This window comes from Neophocaena asiaeorientalis, unplaced genomic scaffold (assembly GCF_003031525.2).
Source record: "Neophocaena asiaeorientalis asiaeorientalis breed wild unplaced genomic scaffold, Neophocaena_asiaeorientalis_V1.1 scaffold148, whole genome shotgun sequence".
NCBI lineage: Eukaryota > Metazoa > Chordata > Mammalia > Artiodactyla > Phocoenidae > Neophocaena > Neophocaena asiaeorientalis.
Window position 1 is genome coordinate 7,657,426 of NW_020174050.1, and position 18,028 is coordinate 7,675,453.

Sequence of the window (18,028 nt, forward strand, 5' to 3'; positions counted from 1 at the left end):
TGTAGAACCTTATAGAACATTGCAGTGAGTAGATTTGCACTCTGAATGTAATGAGGAACACATTATCAAGGATTTTAAGTGGAGGGCTGACATAAACTGATCTGTTTTAACAGGATCACGTTTGCCAAGGACAGAAGAAGAAAGATGGGTTGAGAGGCTAATAACCTAAGCAAGAAATGACAGTAGCTTGGTCTAGGGTGGTATCAGTGGAGGTGGTGGGGAAGGACTGGATTCTGAACATGTTTTGAAATCAGAGCTGAGATTTGCTTATGGGCTGCATAAAAGAGATCAATAATGAGTCAAAGGTTTTTTACCTGAACAACAAAAAGGTTGGAGCTGCCAGTGACTAAGAGAGAGAAGACAGCTCTGAAAGCAGACTGGGGAGAACAATCAGGAGAATCAATATGGACTTATAGATTCAATAAAATAAGACCAAACTTTTAAGTCAACAGATCTATCTTTGCTAATACAAGACTATTACTCAGAAAGCCATTGAGTCCCACTGTGCCCTTGTGGTACAGATGGCTCCACGCAAAATGGATGGGCCTTAAATTCCAAGGCCAGTCTAATTTGGCCATAAGCATGTTACCAATACCAGATTATTATATGACTCAGAAAATGAATACTTTTTTATAGAAAGAAAACAGATTCTGATAGTCTTGCTTTTATAAGTTATATTATGCAGCTCTTTTCAATCAATTTCAAACAGAAAGCTGATACTGCTCCAATTTACTTGGATGACCAGAAGTGATGTCCAACAGATATCTTGAATATTTAAGCATCCACAAAAGTTAAGTGCTCAAGTGAACTTCAAACTACTAAAATGATTTTCTTAGGTTCCACAAAGGAAAATATAATCTTCACTTTCTGAACACTAATCCGGACTTTGGATTGGCGCCTTATGTATATTAGTTTCCTCTGATCCAGAGGAAGGTTTGAGATCAGTATATAGTGATTCTTGAAAACTGTATCCTAACCATTATCCTAAGCATATTGCATTTACTACTGTTGGACAAGAGAACATTTGAACTATTTGCAAACATTTCCTGCATAATAGAGAGGGCAGGGGGGAAAAAATCACACATGGAAATATTAAGTTGATGGTGAAGTTATCTGTATATAGGTGATTAAAATAAAAGCCCTTCTTCCAAACTAAATATCCCTTATTTTATCCAGCTATGATGGTTTATTGCCACACCAAAGAACATGAAAATATACCCCTTAACAGGACTGGGACACAAATTAATGCACAATATTTCCTAGTCTAAGTTGTGCCTTATTGAGCCATGTTCCTTTTGCTCTTCAATCTTAATATTTAAACACTACAGTCATTAGTCAAAATCCCACTTTGAAACTCTTGTGTGTATGTGTATGTGTGTGTGTGTAAATTCAATACTCTAAAGTTCAAAATAATGGCTATGGCTTTATTATTTAAAGGCTCTAACAATATTTCTCAAGTCTATCCAGATAAATATTTATAGAGCCTTTTAATCAATATTTAAGAAACAAGATAAAACAGACTTTACCCTTTTCAACCTACTAAGAATATGTATAGTTAAAGTACTAACCAGAGTGATTTGTCTAGGGTTTACTATTTCATGTTTAATCTGTATATCAAGAAAAGATAAAATAAAACAATCAATGTATATTTTGTCACCATTTCCTTATAATTTGTAGCTAAAAAGTTTTTAAATGTTTTTCATAAAGTACTTACTGTCCAACTTCATTCAGGGTAGGTGCAGGACAAAGCATAGAATTACTTTCCACACTCACTGGCATTACACCTATAAAATAAAATGTCATTTAATCAATAAAGGGTTTTATGTATCTCACACAGTTTCATTAAAAATATGAAGAGACACAGCAATCAGAGTTCAAGTGTGGGACATTAGATACATTAGCATGAAAAAAACAAAAAGATACTCATCTAAAGAAAGAGGAGAATGAAAAACAGGAATAGATTATATGCCTCATTGATATATAATACTGGTAAATCATAAATTATGATTTTTTGATATAGATTAAGTTCACATACAGCTTGTAGATACTATAAAATTATCACCTTTTCTCCCTCAATTTTGCCAATATATTAGATTTTCAAGGAAAAATTATATATATTTTAAAAGCAGAATTTAAAAATGATAGAGAAGACAAATGTCCAAAGGATAATACATTTCTTTCAAGAGTTTAATAAAATAATTGGGTTTACAATATATAAACACATTTTATAGAATGCTTAAATTGCCTTGCAATTTTAATAGCATATGAGAAAAATGATCTAGACTCTAAATACTCAGAAAAGTTACATAATTAGATGGATAATATTAGAATACAAATGATGAAAATACAATCTGACTCAATTTATTTGAAATTTACTTTAATAAATTCAATCCTATGTAGCTATGTGTAAAATATGTTTATATTATAATCAACTCAAATATGTAATCAAAAGGAGTAAGGTAAAGCTAATGCTTAGATACAGATGACTACTGAATAAAAATGGTAAGATTATTTTGTCCTCTTCAGTTGTAGAACCTACTAGGAAGAAAGTTTTTTTACTAATATTATTGTCTTTCCTTACCAAAATGATGATCTTAATAAGAAAGAGAGGAATTACTGATGGCATTTACCATGCTGAGATCCTCACCACTTTAATTCAACAAAGTACGGAGCAGTGACTGTGTATGTAGCCAAAGCTGTGCTAATTGGAGGGTTTAGAACCATCAGATAAACAACAAAATCGTAGATGAACCTCTTAAAAAATAATTCCACCAGAGTTCACAGAGTTGCAGCATCTGCCTTACAGTATAAAATTTTAGAAGACGATATAATCATCAATGAGGAGAAAATGTCTTAATAGAGACCCAAAATGCTCAGCATACTAAGATCTATTTAAAGAGCAGAAGTTTTTCTCAGAGTGAAGATAAAAATGTTACACTCATCTTCTCCTTTTTTGAAAGCCAAGTGAGGGAAAATAAAACCTAATTCCCTAAATATGATAATTATCAACAAACACTGTGCCAGGTGGGCATTGGAGATATATCTATAAGGCAAAAAGCCTGTCTTCAGGAGACTGGCTGACAAATTATTGGGAAATTAGATAAAGATAACAAGTGGCAATAAAATAAGGCAATAAGTAGTAGAGTAGTCCAAGACAGTTAGATTTTCAGGCAGGAGTGACAAGAAACAAATCTGGAGAAAGAGGCAATTAAATCAGGCGGTGGATAGAGTCTGTACGGAGTACAGTCAGGAAAACTGGGTTCAACTCTCAGCTCTGCCCATTATTACTTGTGTCACCACTGGCAAGTTATTTGACTCTTTCAGCCACAAGGGCATCATTTGTATAATGAGGCTACTTAGGATGGGGTCCAGCATTTATTAACTTATGAACAAATGTTGCCATTATTAAATAACTATTAAGTAATTATTATTATTACTTGTATTATCATTGGACTTCCTTTCTTTATCCTCTGATAAAAAAATATAGCATAGTTGGTTTCAGTTGGGGAAAAGAGGAAAACACTTGATGCTGATATACTATGAAGATATTAAAGCAATATTGAAATTATGGAGACCTACTCTTTGTGTATGTTTCATTAACAGTGTAAGTACAGAGAACACGGCCATTCCGACTGCCCAAGTTGAATCCTCTTCCATTCAAAACTATTTGAAATTCCTCTAGAAGTAAAAGGAAAGATAAAAAATTTAATCATTACTTTACAAAAAACAACAACAAAAAGCGTAACTTGAAACAAAAGTATCAAGGTACAAAGAGTGAATTTTTTAGTACTATTCAGCCAAGTAATAACAACAAAGACATGGTCCTACTTGCTTTCATAGACCCTACAGGTATGTACAGTGAAGATACCCTTCGCTGCCACGTAGAGATGCATTCTTTTATTTTTTGAACAAAGTGTTTTCCAATAGTGACCAAGATTTTAGAATTGAAGCATGACAGTCATCCCAGACAAATACCATACAAACTTGCCCAAATTCTATCCTGAAGAAAATATCCACAGGAAAGAAAACTCTTTGTTTTCCTCTTGTCTAGGAACTGAGGTATGAGAATGTAAAGAAGTTAATGCCTCATATTATCTGGTTCTTACAACAGTCGTGCATTATATTTTCTTTAATCTATGACACTGTACATAGTTCTTCTTTAACAGCTTCTTCACATCCTTAATTCCAGTTTTATTTTCTGTTGCATACAAACTTATAACTCATCAAGGGTCATGCATTTTGGACTAATAAAAATCTGTGGCCAATAGGTAAAAGAGGTTGATTGAACTCATATTCTGTGTAAGAGGAGCAGTCACTAGATGTTAGAAAGTGAAATAATATGCTAGAAGAAAATTTTAGCTGCCAATCAATGTTTTGATTGGCAACTAAATGTTTGCTGCTTAGTTGCAAGGTGGTATGTCAACTATTTTAATAGTGATCAACTTTCAATCCTCTCGGAGACCTCCTATCTGAAATAATCTAACACATATAGAGTAATTAACTGTGGAAGAAAATACTGCCATGCCACTCTCCATTCAGTGTATGATGAAAGGAATGTTCTTATAAGTTAAAATAAAGTGCAAGTGAAACTTAAAATGTGACTCAGAAAAAGAACATGAGCTTTAGGAGTGAGACAGACAAGAGTCTAACAGGATATTTACTAATAGCAAGTACTGAACATGTCTCTGTCTCAGTTTCCCCATCCGTGAATCCGGGATTCTAAAACTGTCGAATAGTGTTGTTATGAGGATTAGGTAAAATTCTAAATGCATAGAACGCCATCCTGCTCTGGAATGTTCAAAGGCACTATTCCTCTTGAATGTCTCAGTAATCATTAATGGAGGAGTCTCAAAGATGCAGAACTTCATCCCATGTCCAGCAGTTGGGAGGTTCCGCAGTAACTTGCACAGCACATTTCCTTCCCCACCAGACCCAATGTTTTTCCTTTTGAAAGAAAAGTCAGGTTAAAAGGAACTCCAGGTAAGACCTGAAGTAGAAATAGTACAGGCCAGAGAGAATCGCACTCTCTTTGGGGTGGATGGCTTGAAAGTGCTAAAATCCTAGTCTGTTCTTAGAACAGCTGATGAAGCCACCTGCTTCTTTCTTGCCCTCCACCCAAAAATCACTTCTTTATGGGCCCTGAGCTGGCATGTACTGTACTTTGGCCAGGTCATCAAGGCACGGAGCTCAAAGTCTACAGATACCTGACTGTATAATCAGATAAAAGAGAAAATTTTCTAGTTTACTTGTCATAGGAAAGGTCTCAAACATGAACTAAATATACAGAAGATTTTAAAAGCCTGTCGCACAATATGTTCATTATTTAAAATAACACTCCAATCTTAAAAATTTGAATTTAAAATAGAAATATTTCAAGGAATTATTTAAAAATTCTTACAGAAAAAGATGCCAAAAAATTAATTTTGCTATTCTCTTTCCAACATGAGTTTCAAATTGTATATTTTAACTAGGAAAAAAGTACAACTTCTTACAAGGTATTTTTAAATTCTAACCACTTACCCCCCACACAGACGCTTGAGGGCCGTAATTCCAGGATTTCAGTGCACGACTGAGCTAGTATCTAAAAAGGAAAAAAAGAAGACCAAGGTATAGCACTAAATCATAACATGTAAAGTGAATTATAAGGTTACTAGTAATCTGTGGTCCTCCCTTTAACTTCAGTAGATGGCAGAGAAAATTTGATTAACCATCTCGTATATAGCTACCAAGCTCTTAGGAAATTTCTGTGTCGTCTTTCAGCATATATTCTAAGATTGTATTCTGTAGGAACCCTTATTTGATTAGAATAAATACAGGTAAGCACAGATAAAGTGGGTTGTTGCCTCAAAGTCTGGGAACTTAGACATGAAGAGATAACTAAAATTTCCTGATAGCCATAAAAGCAATGCTGAATTTCCCATCAGGCAAAAACAAGATAGCAAAATCAGACCTCCTATTTAATTATGCTAATTTAATGTTTTCTATTAAAAGGTTCAACATAATATCAATAAATAAACACTTCTGTATTTGACTCTGGCATTTCTATTCAATTTCTCTGCCTCAATTCCCATGTACGCTAATCCTCCTTACATGCATCAAACATTACACTTGCAGAACACAGGCCCCTTGTATGAGCCAAATATTATTCTCAAAAAGACAGACTCTCTACTCCAGCATTCCCAGAGCACAGGAACAGAAAGGCTCTTCTTAGCTTGTTCTGAGAAACAGAAACCACCATACAAGGCACAAGGCTACAAGCGAAAAACAACAATGATGAAATAAGCTGCTCCTAATGGACTCAACAATCCTGCCTTTATTTTTAGAACTGCTCTGCACTACATTAGCAAAGGCAGACAAGTTCCAGATGATCTTTGAACGACATTTTTTTCTTGACAGACATTAAAGACAGATGATGTACAGTAGTTTCTAGCATCTCCTGCTCATAACTAAAACAGGAAGGAAGGACTGTAGCAGGATATAGAAATGCTTTCTGTGCTTTCTTTAATAGCAATGGAAATATAAATTGTCAGACTCTAAAATACAGCTGGGTCAAATCACGGAATTTTTGTTGCTGAATATGCCTCTCTGAAAGAGGAAACATTTGCACTTTTTAAGGTCATTTCCCAGTAAATCCACTTTTCACTTAGTGATTGAGGCTTTAGTAATTAGGAAACAAATAGAATAAAATATTATATCTGAGAAATTCCAAGTGAGGTCTATTTAAACTCATAAATAACCAAAGAGATTCCAGAGTCACCCAAAGACTGTCAGGGCCCAAACACCCTGTGGTCTGCTATTTTATCTTCGATAATCAACACTCCTTTGACGCGTGAGTACCTTTGCTCATTTAAGAATTGAGGACCCTTGTCAAAGGGTAATGTGTCCTCTTGGAAGGGAAGTATCTCAAATCACTAACATCTTTAAATATTTTGACATAATTCAGATAACAAGACTCTGAAATGAACAGAATACAAAAGATTTGCCAAAGGAATATGAAGCTAAAAAGGTTTTGCCAAAGGAATATGAAGCTAATAATACCCTAACTAGCAAAATTGGGGTATTATTGCTTTAGTTTTGACCAATTTGAAATAAAAATGAGAACTGAGCCTCGAAAATGGACGGTCAAAAGAAAACATAAAGTCCCCCAAATCTATTTTATCTGGTGACAATTCTTGAAAGAATTTATTTTAAAATAAATCCTGTTAAGGAAACAGACTGATCTTACAGCTTACAATCTTTTTACTAGTTATTTTAGGCACACCTCTATCAGCATTACAGAAAAATGTTTTGAACACCAAGAAAATTATGAGAGAGGCTTAAAGATTGCATCTATTGGAAATAGAAATCATTTTTTTAAATTTCCTTAGAATAAGGTAAATCAAGAAATTATAAAAAGATTTTCCAAAAGCTGTGTCAAAGACTATGCAACCCAGAATGACCTGTGTGAATTTCTGAAGTTATGTTGGTTTTCTTTCTCCTAAAAATATTGGCCATAATTAAATCAGATCTCAAACTGTTAAGACAAATGTTTGTGTTGACTTTCTCTTTTGATTTGAGGTATTTCATCATAACATTTCTAAAATGGTAGTTCTAATAGCAAGATCAAATGATCAATTCTAATGGAGCTCTCCTTAAGACTGGAGAATAAACACCTTCAAGGTCCATTGATGGTCTACTGTTCTGAAGTCAGACCCTGTTTATCCCCTGTAAAGTATTTTGATTTTCAAGAATAAGTTCAGGATAATTTAGAAATTTATGTTCTATTCAAGTCTGAGATTAATTAAATTAAATTACATTAAGCAGAGATTAAGAATAACTAAATGTTGGTTATATCTTGCAGTAACTTGTATAATATACATTTATATATAAGAATACCCTTACATTAGTTTAATATTCATACTTAATTATTTTAACAAAATGAGCTCTATAGAAATGATATTATTGAATGAAAAAGTGATTCAGGTAACACATTCATTGAAAGACAAGCAGTTTAGACCATGAGTCATTAAACTGGCATCACCATCTGACAAAATCTAGATGAATCCCCCTCAGAACACTACTACCTTTCTTTAAAGTTTATTTTGATTTTTTTATTTCTTAGGATCTTATTGAGTGTTGAATCACCTCCTCTATTAGAAGACAAACTCTGAGCATAGAAATGGGATCATATTATACTGTGCTAGCCTTCCAAGACTAGCACATTGCTTTGTACACACAGAACAACAACAACAAAAATGCTTAGAGAATACAGATTGAATGCACGAATTAATGAGAATATTAAAAATGTCTATCTAGAAAGCAAATCAACAATCATAAAGAGACCAAGATAAAGCAAAATAAAGTTAATTTATGTGAAAAAGCATCTAGCCTTTCAAAAAATTGTAAAGGTTGGAAATCCAAAGACCCGTAATTTGAAACTAAGTTCACCAAAACCATCTTCACGTGATAAATAGAGAGCAAGAAAATGTGGTGGGGAAAGAAATGAGAGAAGAAAATGTATGCATTTTAGAAAATAAAATCTGCTCTAAATTTGGTTTTTCTATCTAGAGTTTACCATGTTGCTATTTTAAGAAAAGAACAACTAGAAGTTGCTGTGATTTAATATTCATATGCAAATCATTTCCATTAAATTTTTAAACAAGCACTTCCATAAATACAAAGCACTTCATAATCTAGTCTCACCAAGTCATTGCACAAATTCAAATGCTCAAGACCTCAAACTGGACCTATTACATTAAAATTGTCATCACTAAATGACAACTGACAGATGGGACAACTATTTTTAAACACTAGTTAATTTTTACCAACTTAAATACTGTTATTGATTGATTGAACATTGGATCAGGTGCCCCATCTATGATAATTGATGCATTATTTTTCATACTCTGCACTTTCATCACCTGTACAACAGAGGACCTTGTAAGGATGTTTCTTCAAATATGTGTTGCCATCTGCCTTCATTAAGTCTCAACAGAAACAGAAAATAGTTTCCAATAAAGTTCGGCCTTAGTTGACATCAAGAGAGCTAATAGCACCATAGAACGAATTTAAAGGCAAACCAAATGCTATTAATAAAACCAGGGTTCTCTAAGTCATCAACACACTAGATGCAAAATTGCATCATTTGAGACTTTGGAGTCCATTTATATATATTATATATATACACAAATTGGCAAAGAACTTGATGATCACCATGAAAAAAGTATACTACTGAAGCATCTGTTCACTTAAAAAATAATATTAGTATTAAGGAATATTTATAAATGAAAAAAATATGTACATTATTACCTAATCCCTACTTTTAAATCCTCAAATGTTAATACGGATGAAAAAAGTCAAACTTTGTAAATTCAGTACAACTAGCAGCAGTCAAAAATTCAAAAGAATTTCTAACAATAATTACCATTTGTTGGGTGCTTATTATGTTCTAGGAACTGTGCTAAGCACTTTATATAAATTTCTTCAATTAATCCTTCCAAGTCTTAAGAATGCATACTATTTTTATCCCCATTTTACAGATGAGAAAATTGGAACTTAAGAGAGATTTTTAAAAATTGTCCTAGAACAATTAGCTTTTAAACAGCAGAGCCAGATCTCCCCAGGTTTGATTGAGTCCAAAGCCCATTCCTCTAACCAGTGCCCTCTGCCACCCTCCAGACTTGTGATAAATGGTCTACCCATTACAAAACCTAATATCCAACAAACTAGTGAAATTCACCTGCTTGTTTTGCCTGGACACCTTTTATACTATCAAAAACAATCTAAAATCGGACTTATTTCTTATCTTCAAAATTATGTCACTAAGCTTTCACCTTTATTTATGGGGGTTTTACAGGTTTGTTTTAAAGTTCCCAACACCACTGACTGCGAATAAATTCAAATTGTAGATCATCCTATGAGTTAGTAATATATGGGATACCCAAATGGTTAGGGGCCTCTCTCTTTTTATGTATTTATTTTTCTCTATTGTCTTACTTTATTACTGCTTTCTTTCTCAAATTTGGTTTTGTACAGATAAAACACTTGTACTTTTTACTTCTCAGCATCATCCGGAAGCTAAAAGACAAGCCAGGCTACCAGAACAACAAGCTATACCAGAGGTCCTAATACTGGTATAAGAACACAACAAGCACTTGGAAACTAAAATCAAACGGTGCTTAGAAAAATTAATTTGTTATTTGATCTCAGGACAGATTTTTCCCTAAGTTTTCTTTTAGACATTTCTGGTTTTAGCTCTTATATACAAATCTGTATAATCCGTTTGAAATTACTTTTTATATGTGTCATCTCACTGTCGTGGCCTCTCCCGTTGCGGAGCACAGGCTCCGGATGCGCAGGCTCAGCGGCCATGGCTCACGGGCCCAGCGGCTCCGCGGCATGTGGGATCCTCCCTGACCGGGGCACGAACCCGTGTCCCCTGCATCGGCAGGCAGACTCTCAACCACTGCGCCACCAGGAAAGCCCAGGACAGATTTTTTTTTTTCCATAAAATAATGATGTCAATGGTATTTAGGTTTTATAGTTCTAAAACTCTAGAATTTGCCTGAGTCCTGGGAACGAAAGGCACATTCAGAGCCAGAAGGCAGAAGTTTGTTGATTTTGTTTGGTTTGGTTTGTTTTTTCTCTATTTTTTCTTGATGTGGAGCAGCAAATTTTTGATACAGACTAAATAAGTCTTTGTCCCTCCCCTCTCATTGTCTCACCTGGGTTGCTAGACACACAGAGACACTCTTTTTCTAATCACAGTCATGATCCACGTTTGCCCTATCTCCCCAAATATTCTACTTCAACATAGCTGTTCTCATGTCATGAACGCATTCATACTAATATATGAATGTCAACATGTGAATGCATGACCCTTCGAACAACCTGGACAGGATTATAGCCTCAGGAGGATTTTTTGTTAAGCCATGAAAATCCCTATACATGGAAATGCAGGCAACATAAACATTAGAAAAGCAAGAAACGCAAGCAGCATGAGGGAAAACATTTTCTAAAATGGGATGCCAACATTGGAAAACAAGGTCTGCCTACATGTCTGTCCCTCTGTTACTCTTTTTCTTAGTCTCTTTCCCTCCAGTATTTGTGAACCACAGGGTCTTTAAATGTTTTCAGCCTACAGTTACACCCACAGGGCACAGGTTGGGTAGGAGATAAAAGTGTGAACTTCCAGGAGGGAGAGGTCTAGGCAGAGCAGCTGATGGTATACACAAGACCATCTGCAAGACCTGTGTTCATAAACCAATAAAAATCTATAATAGAAAAGAGGCTGAAATATATAGAATTCTAAATTCTGTTACTTTGTGTAAAATGTCTACATTCCAGCTTGTTGTCCCAAACTGTGAATTAAATGCCGAAAGATGGTTTTATATATTTAATCCCTATAACAGTCACTGTCGTTTCTCATTATCAAAACTTTCTGTCCTATTTAAAATGTATTTGTCTTGAATACATATCATAAGAAAGTGAAAATCCAAGTATTTCCCCTCTTCTGAGTTGTTTGGGATAAAACTGCAGGCGGAACAATAGCATTCATCCTTACAAATTATAGCTATTTATTTTCTGTTGTTTCTAACTCGTATACAATTTCGATACGTTCTCTGTATAATTTAGATCATCAGAATACTCTCAATAGTTTGGTGAACTCCGTAAACATGAATTTCACTGAATTTCTCTACTTGTCAAGGGAGCGGGGTAGGATAAGATAAGGTTGGTAATGGCCCCCTCTGGGTTAGTTTTGGTTAGTGGAAAGACTAGATGCAGCCTTAGGAGTCAGCTCTGCCTGCTGGCCTCTCTGAGATACAGATGTTTGGCAGGAGATGAAAGTAGATTCCATCGTGCCGTCACTTTCCAGAAGTTCGACTTGGAGTATCAGAATGGTGTTTCACCCTGGATATTCCAGGCATATTCCAAATTAATTTGGATTGAGTCTGAGTCTAGGGCATGTGGTCAGGCTGCAGGATTTCACTAAAGGCCCAATTTGCATACAGAGCAACAAGGGGCAGATATGCACTTTGGAGCCAGATCTGGCAAGATTTGTGGCCGTGTGAGAACCGCTGCTAAGTCAGAGACACAACTCTTCCAAGAATCCCAGTGGCCACGAAGCAATTTCTTATCCTGCTTGACTATAGGGTTAGGATCAGATCTTTATAAGGACTGAATAATAACCAGGTGAAGTGACAGTGTTAATCACAGAAACATCTATAGCAGAAACAACCAGATAGCATCAGACTTGATTTCTTCTTTCTTAGATATTTTAAGATACATATGAAACAACGATATTTTGAGTATCTTGTAAGATACATATGAAACCATATTGAGATCTTGTAAGTTCCTGAACATGTTTACATAAGGGACATGCTATAATGACAAATATGGAACATGTAGGGAGTAGTAAAAGCCATATCATGGCCCTAAAAAATGCATACAATGAATATAGCTGTGGCCTTTTTCTTCTGGCATTGAAGATAAAATGGGATTAATTAGTGGAGAATTATAGTTGGGCTATATCCAAGATAAAATTTAGCATGGAATTAGTTAAGATGGGGGGGGGATGAAGTAAAATATTACTTAGGACCTACAGTGTCTTGGAAGTTCATGTGGAATTTGGGAGCAATATCTAGGTCTTATGATTTGAAGATCAAGCATCCAGTTTAAATGAAACAAACAAAAACTCACTTCCTACAACTAGTATAAACCAAGACAGATTTTTAAAATCTATATTTTTTCCAGTTTCTAAATGGTGATGGTAAGGATACTGTATTTGGAAAATAGAGCCCATTCCAGAAGAAACTATATAAAAACTTTTATAATGAATAATAATACTTCATATTTAAAACCAATCTAATATAAAAGGTATATAACACAATGTTATAAACAGCAGTTTCTCAATTAATATTTATTGAATTAATAGAAGAGTAAATGTAAAACTTTCTAATAAAAAGCACAAGCATTTTGGCTATAAGACAAATAAATGGGGTATGTAACAATGAACAGTTAAGTATATTTAAAATTACAGAGCTTAATGAGGGGCTACTTGAGTCAATCAAATCACATCTTTGGTCACACACAATGAAAGGAAAACTTATTTGTATAGTTCAAATTTTGGTAATCAATGGCACTCATAAGGCATTGAGCCAAATGCAAAAATAATTTTTTTTTTAACAAAGAGAAAAAGAAACAATAAAAACAACATGAAAAGAAACAAATTTAAGATATGCATCTTCTTTGAAAAAGAGGGCTGATTCTGGATAGTATATGTGAAAGAGCAAAAGGATACTAAGTCCCATTGAATGAATGTGACCTTCTTTTTTAAGGTCAATTCTAAATAAAAAAAATTTTCCCCAAAAACAGATTATTTCTTCACACTTAAATTCAATATGCTACCCAAACATCTCCAACATTTTTAACCTTATTCAAAATATTCATTCTGGCAATAATTTTCTAACACTGACTTTGAGTATATAACATAATGTACAACAGAATGTTACAGATAATTTACAAATACCTTCAGTGTATCCTGATAGAAACTGCTAATTTCCATGACATACAGCATGTCAGAAAATATCAGTGAGAATAATAAGGTCTAAAAACACAAGCTACTTTTTTTCTGACTCACTGAGAAGCTTAAGCACTACAGGAGTTCATCCCAAATATGAAGGATTCCAAGTTTAAATCTCATAAAGAAAAATCACTGCACAGCATTAGTTCCCCAAAAAAGATCTCCCTAAAATGAAGCTTTAGTAATTAGCCACACATGTGCATAAAATAAGCAGCTAAAACAACTGGAAAGATGTTTCTCACAATCTTTTCTTGTTTGCTTTTTTACCTTTCAACATTCAGATATGATTTTATTTTCTCTCTAGGTGTGAAACATTCCTACCAAATATATTTTTCTCTAAGAGGTAATACGTCAATGAAAAACAATTGCAATTTGTAGTTATGTGTTTTGGTTGTGTTTGTTTTTTTTAAATGCTTGGAGCTTCAAAATGCCAGTTGCTCAATACAGCATGTTCTGCACTGACCCATTTCTAAATATGGATTTTCTCTCCCTTTGCAAGTAAGTGAGTAGTATAAGCACAAGTGACAAATTCTAAACAAACTTTTACTCTAATAAATCTAGGGAAGAATGTAAGTTATAATCATTGCCTTTTACTCCTCTCTGCTCCAAACATAACAAATGAGTAGTTCTGATTATACTGTTGTTGAAATTATGCCCATATCACAAATTGTGAAAGAAAATAGCGAAATGACATTTAAGTTCTTAAGTTGCATTTTCATAACAAATCATAATAGCAGGTTTTCCTTTCTCACTATACCATAGAAATACGCCCCAAAGTGGATTGTGATATGAAACAAAAGTTTATATGTCTCTGATTTTTTTCCTTTCTTTTGTTCAGTACAAACTCAGAATAATCATTTAATGCTTTCCTAAAGGATAAATAGACTTTCCATAAAAAGTGCACTGAAATTATGGGGTAAAGTAATAATAAATGTACTATTTGTTCAGAATCTAAAGAAATTGAGTCCCAACATGTTTTTCATTTTGATGCATATATTATTTCATATTAGTCCTCTTTACCCACTCCCTTGTTTCATTAAATAAAACATGAAATAGACCTGACAAGCATGATAAGTCTATACTTGTTCTATTTGATTTTTCAGAAATCCAGAGTGACAAATAAACTATTTCCCTATGCAACAAGAATAGAAAGAAAAAAAAAAAAAAAAGCTTTATCAGTTCTATTGACTTTACAAACACATATCCCTAAAAATTGTAAGCTCAGAAAAGTCAAGGGTACCATATCCATCTCTGTAACCCAACATCAGAAAAGTGTCTTGAACACAGTAAGTTCAAAAATATGCTTCCAAATAAACTAGGAATTATTTCAGGAGGGAAAATGAGATATAACTGAGAAATTACGCATTTACGCATCATAATTTACACTGATGGTACATTTAATCATAAATCTTAACCATTTTATCCCCCTTTTTAATGTCCTTCTACTCAACTGAATTTGCTTTCAAAAACAAGTGAGCCTCTAAAGGTCATCTTCTTTTGTAGCCCAACAGATTAATGTTAACACTTAATTTTGGCTATGTAACCTAATGCCACCACTTTAGCTTTCTCACAAAAAACTGTAATTATTTTTCCAAAATGGATTTGATTTCCTTATACTACAATCCCAACTAAAGAAAGAAGGAAAGAATAATGTTATTATTAAGTAAAATTATCATGCAAATGCAAATAGACCATCGGACAAAGGATGTCAAGATTATAAAATTTCAGTAAATTAAATGACTATTTTAAAGCAAATTTTCTATTTGTACTTTTTAGTTAATTGGAATTTAGAAGGAATGGAGTGCCTTATTAGAATATGTCAAAAATATTTTAAATGTATTTTAATACAGTGGACTGTAATACTATTGATTTTTCTTTCCTACCCAGAACATTTTTTCATCCTTACACATCTATGAAGTGTTCCCTTTCTATTGGGAAAACTGTTCTCTACTCCATGTGGTCCTGGTGAGGCTGTCAATCATTAGCCCTCTCCACCTTGCTCCCAATCTTTCATCACAGGGATGGGCATGTTACTCAGGCTGGTCCAAATATGTTTGCTGACTATGTAATTGTTACAGGGATAAGCACTTGACTCAACTGAGTCAATCAGAGTCCTTAACTGGGACAGAATATACTGATGCCCAGAGACAACAGCTCTCTCTTTCCAATGGGCTTGCTAATTGAGGCCCATGTAAGCTGAAACACTTGGCAATTACTTTCAACAGCCACTCATGGGAACAAGGAGAGAATGAGGCAAATAGAATCATAGGCAAAACTTACAAAGAGAGACCTTAAGAACATGGATCGGTTCCCTGGATCTAACTGTACCTGAGGCAATTTCCTCCTCTGGACCACCCAGTTAGTTAGATAAGCCCATACCTCTCTTTTTTTTTTTTTTTTTTTCCCTTAAGCTAGTATGAACTTGCTTTTTGTCACTTGTAACCAAAAGTCTTAATACAGTGGAATATAAATAAGAGGATAAAGTCAAAATAATATGGAATCAGAAGTCAATTCAAAATAAAGTATTTTCTGGCAGAAAAAAGGAGTTGATTTTTTTAATGCTTAAACATACCATAATTATATTTTAAAAATATAAAAATATTTTCAAGAAGCATGGATTTTATTTATTCATTCATTGATAAACATGAATTAGGCAATAATTACTAACCCAACACTGTATTAGGCAAAAAAAGGAGGAGGTGGGAAATATGGTCCCAACCTTCCTAACCATTAATGTGAAAGATGTTATAAGGAGACACCTTATCTATATTCAGTACTAAAGATCCTTGGATAAATGGAAGCCCAGAAGAATCTGATGCACAGTGAGCCCCATGCTACAGCCAGTCCTTTTTAAAGGAGTCCTAGAAACTGATTTCCAATTTTGAGTAAGTTGTACCAGTTTGACTTTTTTTTTCCTATGAATATATCTTTATAGTTAGCTCAGACTTTAGGTTTTTCATTAAACCATAATTTTATAAATAGACATTTCCACAACTAAGCAGTCGACATTCATAGCAGAACCTGCTAAAAGCATTTAAGCTAAAGTCTTATCAGAATGTTTATTAGGTACCCTCTTCTATGAAAATGATTTTCCTGTAGAGAAAATGATTTTGCAATGTCTTCTCATTCCATTAAAACATAGACACCTTTCTTAGATACTTTTTAAAAATACTAATAACAACAATAGGTATTACTGAGAAAAACAACTTGGCTCCAAAGGTCAAATGAAGCTTATATTTCCAGCAGTGTGAGTGAAGTTACTTTTTTAAATGTATATTTTACTTTTTTCAGTAAAAAAGTAAACAATCTATTACAGTTTTATTTAAGTTTCCTACACGTGTGAGTGTTCATTCCTTTCCTATTTAGGCTCCTTTACTTCCCCATTAGGTACTTAGGAACTTTGCTGCCATCATCTAGGATGCAGTGTTCTTAATTCTTTTGGATCAGGGTTATTTATAAAAATAGCTTCACAACTGATTTATCTCTTATGCTTAATATTTTTGAGGTGTGCTATCAAAAACAAATTATGGAAATAATTGGAAAGAGGAAAACATCTCATGGTCTTGTTTTTAGAAAAAAAGGAGGGGCTTTTCCACATCACTTTGATTTTTATTCTTTCCCTGTTATTCACGAATCGTGGTTTTGTTTTATTTTTAATGTTCTCTTACACAGCACTGCCTTATGAAACACTGCACTAGAAACTACATGGTACCCACAGGTTAGTCTGACCTATCCTAGTTTGAATACAATTTTATTTTCTAATAAAATTCTACAATCACCTTTCCAAGAAACCAAATATAATTGTTTAACAATTCTAAGATCTGTGGAAAACAGAAGTATATCCTTGTTTTGGTGGGCAAGGGAGAGGAGAAAGAACAAGAGGAGGAAGAATGACTCAATTCTGCAGTTTTCTGATTTGAACATTTCCCTGGATCTCCACTTCCCTCAGTGACATCCTCCACCGGGATTTCTTCCCAGGCCCAATTCACCTTCGCTCCCTGCCCTCCTGCCCAATTCCACTCTGTCCTCTAACACTCCGACCCCTCTGTGAAAACAGCATTCACTTTCAATGCTTCTAGATACTCATATTATCAGGGTTGGAAGGCCCAAGTTACACTTGACTGCCCTCTCTGTCCTTTTCATCCTATATCCAGTGAGCTCCCAGGTTCTATTAATTTTTTAAAGCTTCCCACATTTACCTTTTTATTTCCAGTTTTCACAGCCATCACAATTTTAACAACTAGCATTTGTCAGCTAATATTTGCCAGAGGCTTCAGAGCCTGGCTCAGAAAGATCAAACAGTTTCATACCTAGAGGTTCAGCCCCACCCTGTTCCTGACATAATTCTGACCAGGGCAGAGAATTTATTAATTGCTTCCCTTGCAGTCCTTGACCTAGTTTTATTGTGAAAGACCTAGAATCCCAGTGCCTGAAATTAGCCCTAAGGAACTATAGTCCATTGGGGCT

General features: G+C 34.2%; 1 protein-coding gene across 2 annotated transcripts in view; it reads right to left on the reverse strand.

Annotated features, from left to right (window-relative positions):
• Window positions 1-18,028, reverse strand: part of ANTXR2 (ANTXR cell adhesion molecule 2) — a 153,362-nt gene that overhangs the window by 115,787 nt on the left and 19,547 nt on the right. For both annotated transcript variants that reach the window (XM_024754074.1, XM_024754073.1), the window contains exons 8-10: window positions 5,521-5,581; window positions 3,580-3,678; window positions 1,715-1,784 (exon numbers count right to left, since the gene is read on the reverse strand). In XM_024754074.1, the coding sequence (XP_024609842.1) occupies window positions 1,715-1,784; window positions 3,580-3,678; window positions 5,521-5,581 (230 nt within the window). The remainder of the gene's footprint in view (window positions 1-1,714; window positions 1,785-3,579; window positions 3,679-5,520; window positions 5,582-18,028) is intronic.